This window comes from Mus caroli, chromosome 9 (assembly GCF_900094665.2).
Source record: "Mus caroli chromosome 9, CAROLI_EIJ_v1.1, whole genome shotgun sequence".
NCBI lineage: Eukaryota > Metazoa > Chordata > Mammalia > Rodentia > Muridae > Mus > Mus caroli.
The window spans coordinates 10,823,694-10,842,444 of record NC_034578.1 but is presented as its reverse complement, the minus strand read 5'-3'; the positions used below and the strand labels follow the sequence as shown (position 1 = coordinate 10,842,444).

The following is an 18,751-nucleotide window of genomic DNA, read 5'->3' as shown; positions in this document are numbered from 1 at the left end:
TGTGAGCCCCCTTTCGCATAATGGAAAAACTGAGTTTGGGGAAGAGTCTCATGCTGGGTCAATACACTAAGAAAACACAGAGAATTCTGGCCTCTTCAAACACTTTTTTTCTTTGTTCATTAACTTGTACCTGGACATGGAGCTGGTGGGTTTTAGTGAGAGAGATTTGTTTTGACTGCAGGTTTACTTGTCTTGTATGAAGAGCTGTGTTTCTCTGCTGAGAGTATAGTATAACAGTCTCTACTCAACAAGCATTGCCTGAGTCAGCCTGCTCACTGTGCTCCCAGCGAGAATGTAAGGATAAGGGTAGGGCTTTGTCCTGAGAAGGTGGCCTTAATGTGGTAGACCATCATCTTGTGAGAGGAGTGGTCTCCAGTGAAAATGGACTGTGCTAAAGTTCTAAAAAGAAAGGGAATCAGGAACTAGTCTGCATGAGATGGTCCTGATGGAGAGAGTCCTGAGTTGGTCCTCCATGGACCAGCTTTAGAAATGGAAAGCCTGAGTTCAGTAGAGAACCTCATAACTTTTAACTTCATTATGCTTCCTAAAAATATGCCTGTAGCCATAGCTCCCTAGAGAGTAGCAGTGTGAATTATTTATTGGCATACTTAAAATATTAACATCAATAAATTATACCGTAGCTTTGAAAACACCCTACCCATTTGGAGAAGCTAGTTTTAAATAATGTTTTTCAAGTTATTGAAATTTCCTAGTTCTATGATGTTAGGAAGATTCTCAGAAACAAGTAAGAAGCACAGAATAATTGGCTCAATGCTCAGACGTCAAGCATTTCAGACAGAAGAGGATTCTGTCCTTCCAATGCTTCTCTACCTTTTATTCATCCAAAAAAACAATGTCCTCACAGTACATGTTCATGTAGGTTTTTCCCAAACTTTAAGTGCTACTAAATTATACCTTTTGAATGTTAGGAACCCAAGTACCTCTTTTTCTCTATTTGGGTTATTCTGAGCTGGATGGAATGGATCTTCCGAGGTTAGATGTTGGAACTCATCAGAATCAGCCCTTGAGGTTGCCCTGAGGGGAGAGTACCCAGCATTCAACTGTGGTTAGCTAGGACACTTTGCTCTTGACATGGAGGCTTGGGTCTTAGGGGCTTGAGAACTGAGTGGTTAAAGGAGAATAATTCTCATGCTGTGTTCTCTTTTCTTTCCTGCTTCAGTCAGTTGCTTGATTTAGCTTCTGGGTGGGACAATATAAATTTATGTCACCATCAATTCTTTTTTTTTATTAGATATTTTCTTTATTTACATTTCAAATGTTATCCCCTTTCCTACTTTTTCCTCTGAAAATCCCCTATCCTCTCCCCCTTCCTCCTGCTCCCCAACCCACCCACTTCCACTTCCTGGCCCAGGCATTCCTCTACACTGGGGCATAGAACCTTCACAGGACCAAGGGTCTCTCCTCCCATTGATGACCAACTAGGCCATCCTCTGCTACATATGTAGCTGGAGTCATGAGTCTCTCCATGTGTTTTCTTTGATTGGTGGTTTAGTCCCAGGGAGCTCTGGGGTACTGGTTAGTTCATAGTTGTTGTTCCTCTAAGGGGCTGCAGACCCCTTCAGCTCCTTGGGTACTTTCTCTAGCTCCTTCATTGGGGACCTGTGCTCCATCTAATGAATGACTGTGAGCATCCACTTATATATTTGCCAGCTACTGGCAGAGCCTCACTGGAGACAGCTATATCAGGCTCCTGTCAGCAGTCTCTTGTTGGTATCTGCAATAGTGTCTGGTTTTGATGGTTGTTTATGGGATGGATCCCTAGGTGGGGCAGTTTCATTCTCTGCTTTGAACTTTGTCACTGTAACTTCTTCCATGGGTATTTTGTTCCCCCTTCTAAGAAGGATCAAAGTGTCCACACTTTGGTCTTCCTTCTTCTTGAGTTTCATGTGTTTTGCAAATTGTATCTTGGGTATTCCGAGCTTCTGGGCTAAAATCCACTTATTAGTGAGTACATATCATGTTTGTTCTTTTGTGATTGGGTTACCTCACTCAGGATGATATCCTCCAGATCCATCTATTTGTCAAAGAATTTCATAAATTCATTGTTTTTAATAGCTGAGTAGTACTTCATTGTGTAAATGTACCACATTTTCTGTATCCATTCCTCTGTTGAGGGACAACTGGATTCTTTCCAGCTTCTGGCTATTATAAATAAGGCTGCTATGAACACAGTGGAGCATGTGTCCTTATTACCAGTTGGGAGCATCTTCTGGGTATATGTCCAGGAGTGTCACCATCAATTCTTGCTCCTGCCACAAGCATGGTGAATACTAGAATTGGATGAGCTCTTGCTATTCATAGAGAGATGTACATCTCACTTTTAGACATCCTTTCAAGGACAGAACAAGGTCCAGAAAGGGCTGAAACGGTTCAGAATGCAGGACATTATCAGTTGAAAATCTAAATATGAATTGCTTGGCAGGCGTTCACAGATGCCCTGGGTTAGCTAGAAACTCAGGGAACTCAGCGTCTCTGGTGGGGCTTCAGCTCGGACTGAACAGCATTTCCTAGGGAGCCAAGAAGGAGGCAAGACTTGAACTAAGACCTCCAGATCATCTTCACAATTCTAGAACCTACTCTTTGCAAATCCTTGTGTTTCCCTGTATGTACACCCATGTTTCCACCTTTTACACTGTCCTGTAGTGATCTGTGCAGACATGTTTCCCTCAAAAAGGAAACAAAATTCTACCCTGGACTCCATTTATTCCACTGTCTAGGACATAGAAGCCACATAGAAGATTGTGTAAATATTTATCAAATGAGTGAGTGAATTTATATGCATACATTTATGGGGTCATACACATTTGTGTATACTTTAATTTATAGCTCAAGTTATCATCGAGTTATCCTGACTCCCATGGCTAGGTCTACAGTCCTTAGAACCAATGATTGTTCAACAGAAAATACTACCTGATTCCCTAAGCATTGAACTTGTAGTTAATGAACACCTTTACAGATAGAACCACAGGATGGCAGAGGTAACAACCAAAGCACAGGCAGGATTCTTCTGAATTGTATTTCTAGGTCAAGTTCCTAACATCAGAAATGGCCCTGGTGACTAGGGCTCTAGGTGTGACTTGGCTGATTTAGGGATGTTGGTGTCTACACAGATAATCAAGCATGCCAAGCAGGTGGGCAGATATGCAAGCTGAAGTGGGATCATGGGTATAGGGGGTGGGGTGGTCTCAGTCAGTTAAAGCCAGATGGGGTCAAGACCAGATAGAAGCAGAGGTATATATGGTGTGCCTAAGTGGAGAAATTGCCAAAACAGAGGCTGTGGGAGAGGGCACAGACAGAGTGCTATTCAAAGAGACTTGCTAAACTGAGGTCCATTTATGCTAGATACATTCCTACATACTCATTCCTCCTAAGTGTATTCACTTGTTCAGCATATCTGTATCGATGACTCTGTGGCAGCCACTATGAGAATGTAAGCACACAATACAAGCAAGGCAGTCTGTTGTGAGCTAGTAAACTGTGAGCCAAGCCTCTCAGACGCATGAGTAGAGTTATATACCATGCCACAAATAGCAAAAGGGGCGAGAGCTGGTGGGAGACTCTGGGGACACTTGACTAGGTCAAGTGATAGGTAAGATGTAGTTAGCATAGTGAGGATGGTGATCAGCCAAAATAATCCTGCTCAAAGTGCATGAATGTATGTATGAATGAAGATGCAAAAGACCACGGAGGAGGTTTATTCAGGAGTTGTACGCAGCCAGCCATAGCTGGATCCTGTATGCATAGTCCTCACTTTCCCCTAGGAACAATGAGTCAGCTCAGCTGGAGTTCATCAGATCAGTTCATCAGATAGGTTTCAAAAGCACCTGCTACAACAAAAGTGTGATTAGCAGGACAGAGGGAAGACAGACCAGGAACACACTGCTGTAAGTGCAGTGGAGGCAGTGAGAACCAACGCAGACAGGTGCTATGTCAGAGAATCTCCAAAGGCCAGTGGTTGGCTAGATGTGAACACACTCAAGCAGCCACAGCTGGCCAGGATTCTGACCTGAGTGGCTGGAAGATTGCCTCTCTTAGGGGACACACAAGCAAGAGGAGAGGCGTCAGCTTCAGAGATACATCTTCAGATCCCCATACATCTGAATCCCTGCTACTCAGCTGGCTCACCTCACTTCATCAAGTCAGCATGTCTCCTTTGGGAGTTTAAGGGGATGTAAAGCCTGGCCAGGAGCCTCACTCACTTGTGATCATTACTTATTCCTTCCTTCTCTCAACCAATGTGTATTGATAGCAAGCCCGTACTCATAGCATCCTAGCATCTCATAGCCCTCAGTGCCCATGTGTGCAGGCTCATCTCTATAGAGGGCAGCTCAGTTCTGGGTACACAGATCACTGTAGGAGCTGTCCCATGCTACCTCTTCGCATAGCTGCAGCAATTTCTTTTGTCACTAGATTAATGTGGCTTCTTTAAAGTTTAGTTTAGTCTTTGAGATTTTACTTGGGAAGAAATTAGATATCTAGAGAAAACTCTGGATAAGTTTTTTTATATGGAAAAGGCTTGGAAACTATTTTCTAAAATCTAGAATTTTATGACTAACCCCAGGGGTTTCTGGGGTTCAAGGGACAGTGCTGCAGGTATAATAATAGATGTGACATGATGTTTGAGTCATTCAATTTCACTTCATCTGTGATGCTTGGCTTTCCCAAGCTGAGGTGTGAAATTCAGGTGTCAAGACATGTTAGTGAGGTCTACACAAAGGAACTTACAATGTTCAGGTGGTTAAAACTCATTCATGGCTTGAGTCAAACTAAGCCCATACATCCAAAAGACAGCATCTTACAAATCTAACCCCTGGAACTCAGGGCTGTCTATATTAGTGGGCCTGGAAAGACGAGGAATCTCCTTTACACACTATTCTCTGAGGGATAATTAAAAACCAAACAAAGCTCTTGGAATTTTCAACTCCTCAGGGATACACAGAGATTAATAGAGTGATTTGGAATTTCTAGCCTGTTGTAAATAAAATCTTTTCCAGGATTATTAGTATTACTAATATTATTTAATAATCAATAAAGACATAAACATTATATATTTTTCAGTCGATTAAACAAGACCATTATGGACATGGCTCAAATTAGATTTCTTCCAGAAACTTTCCAGTTTTATTTTAGTTTTATTTTAAGGATACCTTGTGCATTTCAGGCTGGTGTGTAACTTTCTATATAGCTGACAATGACATTAAACACTTGATGGTCCTGTGTTCATCTTCCAGGTGCGGAAATTACAGCTTATGTTGCCCAACTTGACTTACATTTTTAGTTTTGCACAGAGAATGTCTCTTGCTCAATAGTAGGCAACCTCTAGCTCAGTTGGCTACCTATTACATACTTAGCTAGCCAGAGGACAAATAACACAGTTTCCTCAGTCCACTGACACACGAGAGAGATTGCCTTTGTGTCTTGTTTTTCTATTGCTGTGAAAAGCTAGCATAGCCAAGTCAACTTACAAATGAAAGAATTTATTGGGGTTCTGGGTCCAGAGGATTAGAGTCCATGACCATCATGGTAGGGAGCATGGCAGCAGGCAGGCAGCCATGGCACTGGAGAAATACCTGAGAGCTTACATCCATGAGCAGGGGGCAGAGAAAGGGGGGTGGGGATGGCATGGGCTTTGGAAACCTGAGAGCCCACCCCCAGTCACACCTCCAACAAGGTCACACCTCCTGAGTCCTTCCCAAACAGTTCCACAGGCTGGGAACCAAGCATTCAAATATATGAGCCTATACAGGCCATCACCATGCAAAACATACATGCAAAAGCAAAATATTCTAGCCTGCAAACCTTGGGAGCCTGAATCATCCTCTAACACTATCAGTTCTTGATTCTTTCAGTAAAAGTGAGAAAATTTAGCCTGGATAAAGGAATTTGTTCAGAGGTCAAAGTTCATGCTAGAGCCAGGATGAGCTCTGGCTTCTGAAGTCCAGGGCTGTCATCAGTTACTACGGCGTTATGTTCACTTCTGTTCAGAATTATCTCCTAAGACCTCGAGACAGAACACAGATTTCTGGCAAGCTGTCTGCTGAGTTCACCACAAGTTTTATCACCCTTGGTGCTTCAGTTAAGACTTTTGCTTGGTGCAACTCCCAGGACACTGCATCTAGAAAGCAGCAATTGACCTGCTCTGGCTACAGCCCTGCAGCCTGTGCACAGACCCACAGGGTGACTCTGAACAGCATTCTGGAAGTTTAAGAGATCAAATAGAGCCAACTGGTCTGATTATAGCAAACCATAAACTGTGCCCATCCAGTCAGGCCTCAGGGTTTCTGCCACAGTAGAGGTCCCACTTGCCACATTCACAGACGCGTTACTCAGTCATGTTCAATTATTCAAAAGCCACTTTCATTTGTGGCTCTGCTCCATGCGTAATGTTAGGAACATTGCAAAAGTTTGACCATGAGTTGTCATCAACGAAGATGCAGTTTATGTCTCAGGAGGGCCTTCTCAGGGGTAGTTAGTGTGGCGGTTAGACTTTTTCATGATTGCCAAGCATCCTTGTGACACAGCCTTCCTATTTGGCTTGGTAAATGGAAGTGGAAAATTGGTCTCTGGGGTCCTGCAATACTCTTCCCCATTACTGAAGCCTGTAAGGAACTGCAGAAATTTATAAGTGTATATATAACTTATAAATGTATATATTATATAATGATAGCTAGTTATAGCCTTTTAATTTGATGATTTTGGCCTGTTTTTCATATATATATATATATATATATGAGACTATATTCTCTTCCCTCCATCTTTCCTTTCCTTTTTCCTTCTCTTTCACCTCCTATCTCCCTCATTTTCTTTTTCTTCTCCCCTCACTCCCTGAAATTCTAGGAGTCAGTAACATACATGAAAGTAAAAAGAAAGCTCTTTGCCTGAGATGTGGATGGGACAACATTTGCTTGAGAACGTTTCTTCACCAATGCACAGAGAGGAATGTGGTTGGAGACTTGAGCTACCTCACACTCAGGCCACATTCTTAGCTCTGCAATGAGACTGCAAGCTAAAATAACAGGATGGACTGGAAACTGGTTACTTTGAGAAGGTATCTTCTCCCAGAGGGCATCAGCAGTAATCTACACCCCTGTCTCTGTTCTTTATGTCTTTCAGGCATTTGCTGGGAGCTGCATGCAGGAGGGGCTAGGTGGAAGCATGGACCTCAGTGGGAACTGGGCTCTGGAGGAAGGAAGCTGGCTGTCACACACTGGGGATCACCATTTCCCCAACACCAGAGCGGGTATGGCCACTTTTCCTGTTGCTGATTCTCATGGTCTCTCCCATTCCTGCCCTTCACTATGTCAGCCCATCTGTGCTTCTTGTGTGCCCAGAACTGTTGGGTTTTCAAGGGTAGCTGCGTGGTGAATACTGAATTTGGGTTTAGAAGTCAAACAGACCTGTGCTCAGATCCTGAATGTACTCATCATTACCTGAGATACTTTAAGAAAAAACAATTGGAGCCGGGCGTGGTGGCGCACGCCTTTAATCCCAGCACTCGGGAGGCAGAGGCAGGCGGATTTCTGAGTTCGAGGCCAGCCTGGTCTACAAAGTGAGTTCTAGGACAGCCAGAGCTATACAGAGAAACCCTGTCTCGAAAAAAACAAAAAAAAAAGAAAAAAAAAAGAAAAAACAATTGCCCTGGGAGACTAGGGTTAAGACTTTTGCTTTGCAGGGTGCTGCTCACGCTCTATGTCACGGGGTTCTAGCTTTCCTATACGCACCGAGGCAGAGGATAGAGCAGCCAGGGCTAACAGTGTAGTCTAGCCCCCTCCAATTCTTTCTCTTTGTCCAATTACTGAATTAGTGGAGTGCAGCCTTAAATGATGGGGTGCTGAGACTTCCTTGGAGTAGAGCATACCTGTAAGAAGCAGAATGCTGATGCAGAGCTGTGGTCCTCTGTTGGGTTTAAGCCACCCTTCCATGCCCCTAAACCGATAGAGCTCTGTCACAAGAGCTGGAGCCACTGAAGAGACCAAGGTTCCTTAGAAGTCAAACAGACCTGCTTTTTAAGAATGTGTCTCCTGGTTGTGTACTTGTTGAGAGAGAGAGAGAGAGAGAGAGAGAGAGAGAGAGAGAGAGAGAGAGAAACAGAGACAGAGACAGAGACAGAGACAGCCTGGATAAACAAGACATTGGGATCACTAGACACCACTCTGATATGTCCTAGCTCTGACATGGAGTAGTTTACACAGAGTGAATATTTACAGTGTTTATATATTATACCCTAGTATCTCTTCTCACCAAAATACCAGAGGGGAAGCCTCTAAAAACAGAAGTTCTCAACCTGTGGGTCCAGACCCCTTTCACAGGGGTCACCTAAGATCATCAATAAGCAGATATTTATGTTAAGGTCCATAACATTAGCAAAATTAGTTATGAAGTAGCAATGAAAATAATTTTATGGTGGTGCTGGTGGTGGTGGTGGTGGTGGTGGGTCACTACAACATGAGGAACTGTATTAAAGGGTTGCAGAGTCAGGAAGGCTGAGAACCACTGTTCTAAAAGGACCATCATAAGTTCTAAGGGAAGAAACACTGTTGCAGCCTATTATAAAAACCACAGACCTTTGTACCCAATACCCACTCAGCAGATGGCTCCTGTGGCTGGCAATGAGTGTGTGATGGATGGGCTCTGCCACATGAGTACCTGTGCCTTTGTGAGAATACTTTTGCTTCCACCAACACCCACCCCTGGTCCCCCCCCCACACACACCCGAGTCCATTCCCATTGCTCTCAGAATGTAAGCAGCATCTCAGCCAATGTCCTGAAGGGTATGGGGAGAAGTCAGTGGGACTCACTGGTGCCTTTGAAACAATTCAATAGAATCATCAACTCTAGATTTTTCAGAATGGTAAGGCTCAGTTACCATGGTAACGTGGGTGTGGCCGTGGTTATTGTGACCATCAATCTTACAGCCCTGCAGTCCTTGGGGCAAAGCTGGAGGGAGAAGGGAGGACAGAGCTGTGCTGAGGCTGCCCCCGTAGGAGCCCAGCTCTGGAGGAGCCCAGCTCTCAGGTATGTGATGAGCTCCTGAGGCTGATGGTGCTTAGCACAGCAGAGTGGAGAATCTGAGAGTCAGTCTGTAGTGATGGAGACAGCCAGGACAGCATGAAGCAGAACTAACAGTAGAGGACACAGTGTGACAAGTGGCCAGCCTGACTGGAACTTGAGAGTTCCTGTGGCAGCTGGTATTGGGGGTGGTCCTCAGAGGCCTTGGGGCAGGGGTTCAGGTACGGTACGTGGCCTAGTGTAGAGCCTGGGGATGACGGGAAACAGTGAGAAAGCTTCTCAGAAACCAACTGTGCCAAACCCTCTGTGGCAGAGCTAAGTCTGAACTGGATACACTACAAAAATTACTTTGTAGTTATATGTGATTTCCTGGCTATGCCCTTTCTGTATCAATATAGACATCACAAACAATTCTTATCCGAAAAAAAAAAATCATTCTCAGATGATGAATGAAGGAACTAGGCCTGAAGGGTTGAGAACTTGGCCAGTCATTCAGCTATAAATGGCAGAGCTGCGCCTGGAGCCTGGCTGTGCAGCACCCCAGACACCATAGGCCACTGCCCAACACTCCTCACTCTGCCTGGGAAACCTGAGATTCTGGTGGCTCTGTGACAGACTTGAGTGGCTGGCAACAAGTGATTGCTTCACAGAGAAAAGAACTCCTCTGAGCAGAGGCAGAAAGCACAGTGATGCTGGAACACTCAGAAGCTGGGGGTGGGGGTGGGGACGTACATCTGTTTCTGTTTATACATTGCAAGGCATGGGGTCATCTGCTTGGACAACCACCCTCTGACCGCACCTCAGCAGGCTGCTGGCAGCTGAGGCCTGATACCCAGGGTGGGATTTGCATTTCTAGTGAAGTTCCAGGGAAAGTTGAAGTGTGAAGGCCTTAGGGCTCCGTTCTTGGCTTCATGGAGACATCATTAAAATTCAGTCTCTGCCAGTAAGGCTCAGCCATCCTGAGTCACAGACCTTCAGGCAGGTCCTTAAATTATCCAGGCAGTTGTTAGGGAGGGACCTAACTCCAGGAAGCCTGCTAAGAAGGTCCTCAGCGCAGGGTGTGTGTGTGTGTGTGTGTGTGTGTGTGTGTGTGTGTGGTGGTGGTGGTGGTGGTAGTGGTGGTGGTGGTGATAAGGAATTTCCGAAGGAAAGTCCCACTCCTGGTTCTTGCTTCCTACATCCTTTCAAATTCTTCAGAGGACCTGGCCCAGTGGGTTTTTAAACCTATTTTTACAACCTAGAGCACATTTTCTGAACAAAATTGTATGTAGTCACTGACATAAAACGTGAGGAGGAGGGGGGGGAGGAGGGGGAGGAGGAGGATAGGAGGACAGTATTTGGCCTCTGGCCTGCCTCTGAGTGTCACAGTACAGTTTGGTCTGGCCTGGGCTAGAATCTACCACAACTGGGATTTGGTACAGGGTGAACTGTCCTTTCAGGGTACCCACAAAGCATTTCTTCTTCTAGCTCTGCTCACTCAGCAGTTTGAGGTAGAGGTTGGGGACTTCCCCCACCCCCTGCTTGCATTCCTCCTTAGGGGAGAGGCAGGAAGATTGGGAAGCCCAGCCTGTCAGCATGAGGCAGGCAAATCACAGAAGGTCAGTGGTTAAGGTCTCACTGCGGTCATCAAAACAGAAAGATTTCCCTTGTGGTGTCACAGGGCCAGGGAGAAGCCTATCTTGGTGGAGAAGGAAGGAAGTGGCCATTTCTGAATGCAGGGTGTATGCCAAGCCTTGCCTTTGTCAGTATTCACTTCTGAGGCGATGGCAGTAATGGGAGGGGAGGGTCAGGAATTCAAGGCCCATGTAGGTAGGGTATGGCAGAGTTCAAGGCCAGCCTGGGATGCCTAGCAAGACCCCCCTTGTCTCAAACAAAACAAAACAATTACTAGACTCTTGTGAGGTAGCTGTTCCTATCTCCACTAATCAGATCAGCAGTCCAGAGGCATCTGGTGAAGCTAGGCTCATATAGCCAATGGCAGCAGAGCTCTCATGGAGACTCTTTATAGCCCAGACTCTGTCCTGTCTGTTATTTCTCTGCCAATTTCGAAGGCCACACTCTCTAGTCTCTTCACTCCTCTGTGACTGCTGATGCTCTGTGTCTTGCACACCCCCTGGGGTAGAACATAGAAGCAGCTCTATTACCCTGGATGTCCTGTTCAAATATATCTTCCCATCCATTTTACAGAGAACAGCATGGCAAAGGAACCAAGAGTGGCAAAGCCAGGCCTAGAGTGCAGGCCTCTGTCTGTCCCTGCCCCAGGCACACCATGTTGACTGCCAAGTTGACCTCTTGAGGAAGCCATGCCAGTGTGGGCAGAGAGGCACCCAGGCAGTCCAGGAGAGCTCCATGACATCTCTGAAAGAGCAGTTTGAGTCCAGGATGCAGGGGTGAAGTGTGGGACCAGAGAGGCTGCTGCTTATTGGCATCTGCACCTCTCTTCCTGGGCATTGTTTCTTAAAGGCTTGGCTGCAGATTTCAGTTACTGAGGGTGCATTTGCCCCTAATCCCAGCACGGGCTATTTTGCCTGGTTTCAGTAGGTCCAACTGAGCATTAGAGGGAAGTATATTATTTTCTTCTGTGGGGCCCTTTCTCTGTGTGTATTTTTGGAATCATTTTTCATTCTGGTTTCTGTCTGCATACATCTTCTAGGAACATCTTGACTCAGTCTGAGCTTATTTCCTTTACTATGGTGTTGAGTGCAGAGCCTTTTAAAGCGTTATCTTTGTACCATACAAGGAACTGGGGGAGGGCTGGACACATCCAACTGGCTTGTACATTTTAGAGCGGCTTGCTTTTGTTAGCATTTTCTCTTGTGTAGCTACTTGGTATTTTAGAGTCTTTACTTAGTGCTTCACCAAAATGAATTCTTATGGTTTGTGCCAAGGGTAACAATTGTGGAGTTTTTGTTTTGCTTTGTTTTTCAGATGTGAAATTTACTACCCCACTTATGCAGCTAATTTATTTAAATCTATAAATTTCTCAAATTTATAAATTGATGTGTGAGGAAGGGAAACCAACTGTGTTTTCTTCTTTTCATCGAGGATCTAAAGCAAGATTATTCTAAAAGGAAGGGATATTAAACTCTAAGGAGGAATGCCACCTAGGCCACTTCATCCCAGGAGGGAATTAAAACAAATGGACCTGCAGAAAAGAGGCCAGGGCCATGCCAGGGAGCACAGGCTGGCAGAGGAGGGCTTGGCCCATTCTGTCTCCACACTGGGAACGGTGTTGTCCCCAGGGCTGGTTGAGCCCTGTCCACTGCCCATCTGACTCGTTACAATGACATTCCCATGGCTTTCTTTCTTTCCTTTTTTTGAGACAGTGTGGGCATGCTTTTTATTTCTGTGACTTTTTAGTATATTTGCTTGCTCTCTAACATAAAATAGCCACACACACCTCAGCTTACAACTGGGAATGAAGCGAAAGTTAATTCAGAAACATGTTGCCTTTAATTTAAAGTATTCTTTATTTTGTGTGTAGAAGTACAACTTAGCCTTTGTGTCCATTACACTCAACTTAACAATTCATACACACATTTGTTTGTCTGTTCTTTGAAACGGGTCTTAATATGTAGCTCAGGCCGACTTCTGACTCAATGTGTAGCTCAGGTAGGCCTTCAATTTGGGATCCTCCTATCTGAGCTTTCTTAGTCAATGAGATTACAAGCTTGAACCACCATACACAGTTAACGTACACTTTTAAATATGTTTCAGTGATAACCCCCAGGCTATACAAAAGTCTGGGCTGTATTTGAGGTTGAGGATAGGGATTAGGACAGATGGGAAGTGGACTGTGTTTCCACATGTGTGGGATGACGGTCTCTTTCCTCAACCTGGAGCCAGTGTTACTGTCTTGTCTAATACAAAGTTTTACAATTTTGGAAAATAAGAAATAATATTAAGCTATGTTCTAGAGGCCTGTTGGATTTGTCCTGTATTGGGGCGACAGTGACAATGGCCGTGAGACGCATCCTTCTGTTTAGTCTACTTTTACGGAAACCCTTGCCCAAACCCTTGCCCAAGAGCAAGAGATTTGCTCTTTGCTGCTTGGCCTGATGTGCCCAGCTTTTCAGTACTGCTGCCCTTGAAATAAGAGCAGGGACTCCCTCTTGCTGACCACAGGGGCCAGAATAGCAGGACAGATACTCTCCACTTGTGAGACAGAAAGGTAGCACTCTGGAGTGCTATGAACTACTGTGCAGGAGAAGGAAGATTTCGTAAGCACCCAACTGACAGACACCAACCATACCTGCTTGGTTTCTACCAACAATCTAGTGAGAAAAGTACTGTTTTCAGGAAGTTGAGCCTTGGCGTGAGAGTTGTCATTCTTGACAGAGTGTCCCCATTCCTAACTGACAGCTGAGATGTAAACTTATTGGATGTCCAGTGTCTATTTTATAACTCAGTGATGTTCAGGAGCCATCATTTTATAGAATAAGTACCTGGCATGTGGCCACAGGAGCCAGCTAGGTCCTCTGCAAGGGAAACCCTTATTTGAAAGTAAAGGGAAAGGGCTAGGGAGCTGGCGATTTGGATAAGTGCTTGCCAATCAGCTGTGAGGGTCAGAGTTCAGATTCCCAGGACCCACCTAAATGCTGGATGGGCATGGCAACCTGCCAGTGACTCCAGACTCAGAAATCCAGACAAGATAGAAGACCTTCAGAGCAAACTTGCTAGTGTGAGACTAATTGTATCAGTGAGCTCTGGGTTTGACTAAGAGACCTTGCCTCATTGAATAAGGTAGAGGAGTGATGGAGGAAGATTCTAACATCAGTCTTAGGTCTATGCACGTGTACACCTAAGAGAGATTCCGACACACACACGTGCACGCATGCACACACGTACATGTACACACACCCAGACACATGCACATATGGATACACACACATGCACACACATGCACACACACACACACACTCACACGGGAAAATGAAGAAAGAGAAGGAAGAAAAATAACAGGAGAGTTGGTACCAGTCTACACTGTATCTGCAGATCTTGACACAGCCTTGAAAGCACAGCAAATTCTCAGTGAGTAGCTTTGTTTGTTAGAGATGGAATCTCCCGTCATAGTCCAGACTAGTCTCTAACTCATAATACTCCTGCCTCAGCCTCCAGAGTACTGGGATCACAGGTATATTCTACCAGGCCTGGCATAACCATCATTTCAATTACCACAGTGTATATAATGTTTCCATCATAAAGCATGGAAAATTGGAGCTACATAGTCCAGAAAAGTTCTTTAGTAGCAAATATTGAAATGAGAAAAACGTGTTCTCATTAGCTTCCAGCTGATTGGGGAATGTAAGCAGCTGAAGTGCTGGGAGGAAAGGCCTTGGTCTGCAATCCTTGCATCTATACAATACATCAAGCCCACTGTGCACTAGAGCAGTTTGGCAGGACAGCTTGGCAGACTCCAGATCTAATCACCCTGTGGAACATTTGTTACACTGTGTCTTGTCAGCTTCCTCTTGCTATAAGAAAGCCCTGGAGACTGGGTAATGCATAATAAAAGCATACTTGCCTCATGGTTCTGGAGGCTGGGAAGCCCAACTGTATGTTGTGGGCACATGCTCAGTATCTAATGGAGGATCTTCTTGCTGCATCCTAACAGGGTGGAGGGTACCACGTGGGGATACAGTATGAGTGCCAGCTCAGATTTAGCTTTTCTTAGGAAGCCATGAATGCTACCATGGGAACCCCACTCATAATTTCACCAAATCCTAATTACTTCTCAAAGACCTGGGGACACAAGAACCTGGGGGTCTTAACTCCAATACATGTGTTTTTGGGTTATCATATTTAAACCATAGGGAAGAAGGCTGTTGCCATGCAACCAGTTTTCAGGCCAGGTATTAGAACACAAGCCAAATGCTAGAAACAAGGAACACCTCTCTCCGTTAATTTGAATGTATATTATGCTGCCTTTCTTTCCAAAACTATAACTAAAACTGGTTAGTGAACAAAAGGATCCCATCAGTACAAGCTCTAAAGGCACATCACATCCAGTCAGCACCAATAACTCCTCAGTCTTTACAGCAGGGGGTCCCTCTTCCTGGATTCACTGAATTCACTTGTGCCCTGACAACAAGCAGTTATTAGGTGACAATATGATTATATTTTATAGAAAATGAAGGCTGGCTGAAACTGCCAGCAAATGGTGCAGCTGCTGTTAGGACCTGGGTCTGACTGACATTGGAGCCCTCCTTTGGAGCCAGAACTGAACATGAAATTGGCTATGGTGACACTATTCTCAACCTTGGCTTGAGAGGGCAGTTCAGAAGAGAAGTCACACAGAAACTTGTTGGCCAGCTTCTGAGAGTAAAAGAAAGAATGACTCCAACTGACCCAGAACGCTCTTTTGATGAGTTCTGATGTAAAGGGACAGTTAAGAAAGAAAGTGGCTCCTGGAGAGAGAGGTGATGGGAATCAAGATAGGAATTAGCACCTTCAATGGGAATAGCTTGGGAGGAAGGAGAGCATCCATTTAGATGGGAAAGGAGGAAACCATGTCAATTGGGTCTGTCCTCAATGGAATTGGCCTTCTATTAGGACAGGTGGTTCATTCATAAACTAAGAGGGCAGAAGAGAAAATGCACCAGGAAAATGTGGAGTGGTTGCTAGGCTAGAAAGCAGAGGAAATTTAGATTTGAGGGTATGAGAAATAAAGATCCCCACTTCAAAATAAGAGCTCCAGAGACAGAGAGTAGCCAAAGCTGGACAGTTTATATTACAATGTTTCCAAGTCCTGCATGAGCTCCATGTGGCAGGCATGCTGACTGAGCCCAGACAACAGAAGGGAAACCCTAGCTCAATGAGGCTTCTCTGCTCTTTGGTTGTGTCATCAGGAGGGGATGGCCTTATGTGGCATCCAGGGTTTGTCTTTCTCTTTGTCACCTATGTTTGCCTGGTTCTCAGCAAACTCATCTGTAGGAGCTTCTCATCACTTTATTCTGTGTAGTTCACGTTCACCAGGCACATGGCCTTGTCACATCTTCAGGTCATCCGGCAAGCTTGGCTGTTAATGTTCTATTCTAAACTTACAGTTTGGGACTTCTGGTGGAGGGTGAATTTGTGTAAGCATGTGAGTGTGTGTATGTGTGTGTGTGTGCATATGTAAGAATAACTAAAGGAGTGCACATCACCTGGGCTCTAGAATTTCTGGTTCATTTGTAACTAGGTATAAGTTGCTTGAGGCACCTTTGAAAATGAACCATTAGTTTTTATCTTTTACAAGGGGACAAATACATTGTGAAATGATAGCAATGGACCTTAAACTAAGAAGGTCAAGACAGGAGGGAGGCCATGAGGACAGTAGGGGACAGAAGGGATCCTGGGATAGTTCATTTAGATTCTGGTAGAGACAAGGAGACTTCAGACTCAATAAAGACTAGAAAGTAGGAGATGCTGGTGGAAGAGCCGAGTGCTGGGATGGTGTTACTATGACAACAAGGAGCTGACTGGGGGGCAGGTCAATGATGAAGAGAACATCAAAGAGCTGAGCAGAGGATGAGCAGAATCCACTTTGTACAGATGAAGTCCAGACGACTCACGGGAGTATGACTGAGGGGAGTAAGAGCAAGCCAGATGGTAATACCTTCAAAAGATGGGTCTGTGCGTGGCCAAAACAAGCAGACACAACATGGGATATGACCTGTGATTGTCAAGGAGAGACAGGGTCTGAAAGCAAGAAATTCAAAGATCCCTTCAGAGAGGAGGATGAAGACACACGCAAGGATCTTGGGGGTTGTGTGGGAGGGGTAGAGTGTCGTGTGGAAATGTGTTCACGTGTATTCAGTTCTTGAACTGGGAACTTCCATAATCAACAACAGGGCAAGAGTATTTAGATGTTTAGATTTAGGGTGATGGCTCAGGAATGGCTGCCTGGGTGGGGAAGGACAGCTTCTCCTCCACCCCATGAGAAATGCAGGCTGGTGCTTCTTTCTAGTCTTCCACAGTGTTATGTAACCAAAAGCTGAGTATGGCAAACCAGTCACTGTTTACAAGGTAACGATCTGACCCAGACCCAGGACCTCCTGGCTGCTACAGCCCCTGCTCTGGTCACTTTGAACCCATGGAAGGCCCCAGAAACTTTGAACTGTCAGTTCTTTAAGAAGAGAGAACCAGGCTCCCTCCCTCCATCCCTCTCTGTCACTGCTAGGTAGAAAGAGGGGGCCATCTGCTGTGGGGCTCTGTCTCTAGATCCCCTCAGACCCCAAACACTAGACTTGTCCTGGCAAAGCTATCAGTCACTCAAGGGGGAAATACAGTGTGTCTACACATACTTCTCAATGATCTAAACAAGGAGAGTCCAATAGCCAGATGCTAGCCAGACACTAGTTAGAACGTTCAACTTCTGCTTCTCCATTCTACTTGAAACCACCCAAGGTGTGCTAAAGAAAGAGGCCATTCTTACTCTCTGCCTATCATGACGGGAAAGTCAAACTCTGTCTGTCCCAAGTTACTAAGCTGCTGCTTCTCTGCCCTTGAAATGGAGTCCAATTTCCTTAGCTTATTCAAGGAATAAATGCTCTCTTATGAAAGGAGACTAATGCTCAGGCTATGGAGCTGGAATGCAGGTTAAGAAAAACAAAACAAAACAAAACAAAAAAGGGTGGATGGAGGAAGGCATAGGACGTCTGCCCTGCCTACTTTTACGATAGTGTCCAGCTCTGAGAATCCTCTCCGGACCCCTGGGCACGCGGAGGAGTGCAGACTCAATGCAGAGGACCAGGGAATTCCTTCAGAGCAAGCAAGTCTCTCATTTTAAATAAATGAGCAAAAGGGTTAGGGTGCTGGAGGACATCCTCTATCAGGGAGTGGGGAGTCAGCGCGTGTGTCTCATGATAGCCACGGTAGCCTAGCAACGGGCAGGGCTGCACGCAGGCTGTGGGGCCGGTGAGCGCAGCTCTTGTCACTCGTCATTGCCACAGCGCGTCCAGGAGCACCCACACTACCGGGAAAACTTTGGGATGTCGGCACCCAGCCGGCAGACATAGCAATGCTCGCCAGGGGCTGAGGACAGATGATGGGGTTGCAGCCCCACTCACTGGGAGCTGCGCGATCCCAGCCCGCGAAAGTTGATGAGCACCTGCGGGCTTCAGGATGAGTGCCCCTAGGCCCCGAAGGGTTCCCCAAGTTTCTTTACACATTCAATGAATTAGAGAGAAAGAACCCTGCGCTTTTCTAAGGGAGCTGAGCTCTCCAGAATTCCTGATTTATTGGCCATAAATGGTTGCAGTGACTCAGTTTTTTGTTTTCTTCTTTCCTTTTTTCCCAGAGAGTGATTTTGTGGACACCGCTTCTGCATCTTTCAGCCCGGAGGAGTTAGGTAAGTCTGGCCTTTCCCCTTTTCTCCCCACTACCAGAATTCCTCCCCAGAACCACGCGGTTCCAGAGGGAGTAGGATTGGAAGGTGGGTGGAGAAGACCAGGAGACATACCTGCGTGCAGGCTCCATTCTCAGGAATTGGCCTCTCCGTGCCACCGCCCTTCGATTGGTCAGAGCATTTTAGGGATGGCTCTCAGACACGTGTTGCCTCCAGATCAATTGTCACTTGCAACACTGCAGACTTTCAAATCTGGCTTCTGTTAGCATCTTGAACCCCTGCCCAGGATATTGCTGGTGTATGTGTCTGTCTTACCAGGTAACCAATAGGAGAAAGATCCTGTAAGGGTATGTTCTTTCTCAGAAGTTGCCGTGTAGTCATTAAATTACAGGT

The 18,751-nt window shown here is 45.5% G+C and overlaps 1 protein-coding gene across 3 annotated transcripts in view; it reads left to right on the top strand.

Moving 5' to 3' along the window:
* Positions 1-7,161: 7,161 nt before the first annotated feature.
* Amotl1 (angiomotin like 1) overlaps positions 7,162-18,751 on the top strand; it is a 100,492-nt gene continuing 88,902 nt past the window's right edge. For all 3 annotated transcript variants that reach the window (XM_029481384.1, XM_029481385.1, XM_021171539.2), the window contains exons 1-2: positions 7,162-7,261; positions 18,311-18,361. In XM_029481384.1, the coding sequence (XP_029337244.1) occupies positions 7,177-7,261; positions 18,311-18,361 (136 nt within the window). In that variant the 5' untranslated portion in view covers positions 7,162-7,176. The remainder of the gene's footprint in view (positions 7,262-18,310; positions 18,362-18,751) is intronic.